This window comes from Thermobia domestica, chromosome 11 (assembly GCF_964235325.1).
Source record: "Thermobia domestica chromosome 11, izTheDome1.hap1.1, whole genome shotgun sequence".
NCBI lineage: Eukaryota > Metazoa > Arthropoda > Insecta > Zygentoma > Lepismatidae > Thermobia > Thermobia domestica.
This window is the reverse complement of record NC_137464.1, coordinates 165,351,635-165,357,365: the sequence shown is the minus strand read 5'-3', so window position 1 is coordinate 165,357,365 and position 5,731 is coordinate 165,351,635. Positions and strand designations below refer to the sequence as shown.

The 5,731-nt window shown below is 34.5% G+C and overlaps 1 protein-coding gene across 1 annotated transcript; it reads left to right on the top strand.

The window, feature by feature from the left end:
• The first annotated feature begins 4,381 nt into the window (after positions 1-4,381).
• LOC145665342 (uncharacterized) lies at positions 4,382-5,392 on the top strand. Its single transcript, XM_081732641.1, has one exon. The coding sequence runs from the start codon at positions 4,382-4,384 to the stop codon at positions 5,390-5,392; it is 1,011 nt and encodes a 336-aa protein (XP_081588767.1).
• The last annotated feature ends 339 nt before the right edge of the window (positions 5,393-5,731 follow it).

The window sequence follows — 5,731 nt, the reverse complement described above, 5'->3', positions numbered from 1 at the left end:
AACAAACAACTTTTAACTCTATGTTTTACTGATCTCTGCAGACAATGCTTTACAGGTTCAAGTATGTTCCATTACTTCTGTTTGGAAATTCACTTTGCCTCCAACTTCGTTATAAAATCAGCAAGGATTTTGTAACCATGAACTTCATACCGTTTCTTAAAGTGTCTTCTTCAGCATCAAGTTTCTTAGCACATTTTTAAAGGTTACTTGTGATCGATTTTGTTTTCCAAGGGAAGTTTTCTATTCTGTGAAAATTAGCTCAATAAAATACTAGGCATATATCTAATAGTGCACTTTCTGACAACTGAGTCTGGAGAAAGAGATAGTCTCATTGTCTCCTTACACTTAAATGCGATAAGGAAAGTTAAGGAGAACTTTCATTCTGCGCCTCATGCCGTCCTGAGCTTACGTTTTCTATATTCTCTCTACTATGTTGTGACGTATTTTAAACACATTTACGTGCATTGTTGTGGGTGTTATAAAATAGAGGATCTGCCTACATGTATCTCCATCCTATAAACTCAATGAAGCCAAAAACAGCCGAATGTCGGCATGTCTGATTGGCTATTCTCGTTTCCGCTATCGTCTGATTGGCTACTTTAGTTTCCGCCATGTATATTTGTTCAAAATACAACGTTTGTATATTTGTTGTATTTTGTGATCTTATTGGATGGAATAAGCAAAGTGGGGGTGGTGAAACTGTGACATATGACATCAAAATTGTGTTGCATGGGCAAATCACCTACGGTATTTTATAATATGCTTGATAATTATATAATAAATCGATGGTAGTGCGGTAAGTAACAAAAGAACAGAGATTTACGTCGGTACAATAAGTACGGATGATGAATGAAATCTTAAATTTTTTGTGTTTATTTGGTGACAATTTCTTGATCAAGTGGTGAATCCTTTTATGGAATTTAGTAGTCATAAAGTTGAATTTTGAAACTTCAAATGTCATGCACTAACTTGAAAACATTATTTCAGCAACCTTTCCCCGTACAAACAAGTTCAATTCCAATTCCCCGTACAACAATCTGAGTCTTAGTAATTACACACAGTCTCTCGTAACTAAAAAGACTTTCGTTTCTGTTTGCAGGAGGAGAGAATGAACAAAGTGGAGGCTCAAAATTACATGCTGATTATGTACTTTACACACGAGGAAGAACCCGTCTCCTTTAGCCTAGCTTGCATAAGAGTGGGACGTAAAAATTAAAGATTTCGTTTCAGTTTCACATGAGGAAGTGTGAAAGGACTGGACGGGAGAGATTTGTTCTGTTTCTCAAGTGAAAAGAATAATTCATTATTTTTTCAAGGACGAGAGAATATAACTGTAGATTTAGATAGTATAATATTTGCCTTGCAACGACTATTTAACAATTGTAGAATAGTTGCTTTAAAACAAATTCAAGAATACTATGAGTTTTTAGAGAGGGACAAATGTCTAAAGAGGACACATATACCATTTGATAGTTCTTGTCACCTTGAATAAAATTATACTCAATAAGTGTAAATATTCATGCGTTACGTTCAAGGAAATCGAAGAAAATGAATCTATTGTAAAATTTAAGAAGCTATTTTGTATGAAATCCCACTACATATTAAGATGAAACTGAAGTTTATCCTCATTGTTTTTTTATTTATTTATTTATTTATTTATTTATTGTTATTATGACAGTAGAGGAACAGCGGTATACACGGTAGAGCTAATAAAAATAATCCTAAGTTGTAATTAACGCTACAAATTTAATTTTAGTTTACATGAAAAATTACGGCAGAATATCGTACCGCACGTCAAGACAATGTCATAAGATGACCTGTTGGAGCCATTGAAAGCAGAAGATTTAATATTACCTGCCAAACAGTATGGGAACAAAGGGTGTATGCGAGCTGTGGTTTCTTGGAAAATATTTCCGATCATGCTGAAAGGATAGCAATTCGAGGAGTCATGTATGTTAGGAAGCTTTCTGAGGCCAGCAAAGCGAAACAAGAGGCACGTAGAACAGACGAATAAGAAAGTAAAGAGACATAGAAGAGTTTAAGCGTTCTTGATGTTAGTAAAATTGTAAATCATGAAAAATTTTGTAAAATGTTTCCAATATTATTGTTCTCATAGTCTATGTTTCTACACATATATTGTTAAATTGTCTTGCATTGTTTCTGCATGCTTGTATTGAGTTCCTTTTTCTAGTATAGACAATTCTGTAACCTCTTAAATTATAAACTTGTAAATATTCTATATATGTGCTATTAGATTTTTAAAACTGTTGAAATCATTATATCTCTATATGGTATCTGTCAAAAAATGTATACGTACTTTATCAAAAGGAATTTCTATACTGTATTAATGCTGGCTTTAAGTATACATTACGAGTTTAATACGTGTTATAATAAAGCATAATGTGTGGCTCTAAAAAATTTAGTTTTACTGTATTACTGTTCAAACTTATTGGATATACCAGTACTCGTATGAAAAGATATATTTTTTTCTAGCTGAACGCACTGGGATAGGCCACTACTCGGAATAAATTCCCATGAATAGTTTTCGAGAAAATTTATAAAAGTTAACTAATTTTTATGCCCTAAATATTTTATAATTATTGCCATAAGAACTGATAACTTTTGCTCTACTACAACAGAATACTTATGCATTCGTTTATGTACTATACGTATGTAATTTGTATATGAAAAATACACTGTAATACAGGAAGTTGTAATATGTATTATCCTTTGTTCTCTCCTAATGGTGATATACACACCCCTATCAGTGACAAACTTGGTATTGATCAGTGGCAAATATATTGCCTTTCCTTGTAAATCCTTTCTTAATGCAACTTTACGATGTCGGAATTTAATAACATCTGACGCATGTTTAGCTGGACTTCTGGTGTAGGAATCTATAGGATGAATGCATATTTTTTTAATGCATTTCAAATTGATTTATCTCTGAAATGTTATAGGGAAATTAAGCATGTGAAGTGACAGATCAACATGTAGGTGCTACAATTGTAATTCAAACGAATAAATTATATGTATAGCGGCGGCCGCTGGGGGGAGCCAAGGTGCCATGTCTCTACCACAAATAATACAACAAAATAATAAAAATAATATAATTTGCCTCTTAATAAATACTTTTCTCAATTTTACGCACACTACTTTATTTGCAACGTCATCATTGCTCACGAGATGCTGGTTTGAGTCGCGTGGTGGTTCAGAGTTACTCGCGCGCTAGCAGTACATATCTTTCTACTCTGTTCGTGCCAAATTCTACGTTGCTCTCCCGACTGCTCTGAAAATGGTTTGTGCATATGCTCGTTAGTTGGAGTTCAGGATTGAAGTACGGAAAAATAACTAGCGTTTTGTGCCACGGTTGAAGGTGGCTCGAAGCGGGAGATTTGTTTCGTCTTATGTTTTGATGCTCTAAGAAAGGGGGCTTTGTTTCGGAGCTACAGTCACCTGGAATTCCAACACGTGATTCCTAATTCACTTGTTTCTATTGCAATGTTTCCAAACTAGCTACTTATTAAATATCAATATGTACCATCTGGATTTGACCCTCCCAAAAAAAAAAAAAAACGATTTGGAGTTTTTTCTTTGTTACTGTGTTGTCAACGCTGGTATGCTTTTCCCCCGGTAATAGAAAAAAACACATTGTGCGCCTGAGAGTTTGGGTGTTGAATGTGGTGTGTGTATGTAATTTGCGAATTATATATTTTTGTGAAGTTTTGATGGTGTGTATTTCAGTGTAGTGCTGTTTTCTTCTTTCTTCCTATTTATAAGTACTTTCCGTGAAACAAGGACAATACATTACGATGAACGCGGTAAGTAATTTACTGAAAATTACGTTTTCATCCCTACCATATGACGACAAACTAAGTGTTAAAAATTTTGGAAGACCAATGCCTAATTTAAAATTGTCTGTTAAGCAAGTGATCCGTAATAAGGAAAGATTTAACATGAACATATGTTTGAAAAATAGTTGGATTTGTGGTTGTGATGTAGTCAATGCTTTATTTTGTTTTCCGTGTATGTTGTTTGGGGGGGACACAAGCTGGACAAAATCTGGCGTCACAGACTTAATGTATATTTGGAATAAAATAATAATAAAAAAAAAACATGAAAAGTCAGCAGTACATTTGAACAATGTACTAAGTTTGTCTTTGTTAGGGAAGACAAATATCCAAGCTCGGTTGGATTCTCAATATCATCGGTCCATAGTTAAGCATAATGAACAAGTAAATAAAAACAGATACATTTTGAATTTGATTATAAACTGCGTTCGTTTCTGCGGAGCTTTAGAACTTGCACTAAGGAGGCATGATGATTCTGAGGACTCTTCAATAAAGGTGTCTTTCGAGAATTAATTGATTTCAGTGCAGAAATGGATAAAGATTTGAAAAGCCACGTAAGTCAGTCATCTGTGTTCAAAGGCACGTCAAAAACAAAACAAAACGAACTTCTTTGCTGTATGTTACAAGAGTATCATGATGAAGTAGCTAAAGAAATAAGAAGAGTGGATTACGTTGCCATTATAGCTGATGAAACAACAGATATATCTACTCAGTTTCAGTTAGCTTTAGTACTGAAGTATATCGTTGGGGGAATCCCAGTAGAGAGATTCTGGAATTTTGTAAATTCCGATGGTCATGTTCCTCGTGCAATAGCAAATTGTATATTAAACCAACTGGATTCCTTGGTCAGCGAAAAACCAGAGAAACTAAAAGCACAAAGTTTTGATGGTGCTTCGATTATGAGTGGATGCACAAATGGGGTGCAAAAAATCATAAAAGATAAATATCCCAATGCAAACTACATCCACTGTTATGTGCATCAATTTAATCTCATAATGTCTCGTGCAGCATCCATAAACCTTTATGCTCGTATCTTCTTCGCACATTTGTCTGAGATATGCGCAGTTTTTTCGCAGTCAATGGAAAGAACAAAGATTTTCGATGCTATTGTACAAAGGAGACTGCCTCGTACATCAGAAACCAGATGGAACTTTTATTCGCGTGGAGTAAATGTAATGTATGAGTACAGAAAAGAACTCATTGAGGCAATGGAAACAATTGAAAACAGTGAAGATATTAAATTACACAGTACCATCGAACAAGCTGGAGCATATAAACTGAGGCTTCAAGATCGTACATTTGTATTCTGGCTAACATTTATACATACAATGATGCCTCACGTTGAGATTATTTTTTCACAGTTGCAGAAGAAAATCACAGATCCCGTTAAAGTCAGGGAACAAATTCACAATTTCGAAATGGGCATTCAGAAAGTAAGGGGGAAATTGATTTTAGAATTGAGGAAGTTCGGAATGAGTTGGAATTTGATAACATTCCATCAAAAAGGCCCCCTACTGATAGTAAAGAATCAGACACCATGAAAAGAAATGCGATGGAAGTGTGTGACACAATAGTAGAGGAAATTAAAAATAGATTTGAATTTTCTGGTCATCTCATAGCTACTAACCTATTCCTAGTTGAAGAATTTGACAACTATCACGTAAGATTCCCTGACGAATACCTTAGTGAAATGGTAGACAAGTATCCTGTTTTAATAAAGAATAGACTGAAGAATGAACTTGCAGTGCTGTATGAAAGGGAAGAGTTAAAAATATTTTTCTGGAGCTGTTCCACTTTTGTCTCTACTCATCGAAGACGGTTTGTGTGAACCATTTAGTGAAACTGTAAAGCTGTTAAAATTGCTAGTCACAATGCCGATG

Excerpts from the sequence above, each read along its gene's own strand:
- LOC145665342 (XM_081732641.1), top strand. The coding sequence starts at position 4,382 with ATGGATAAAGATTTGAAAAGCCACGTAAGTCAGTCATCTGTGTTCAAA.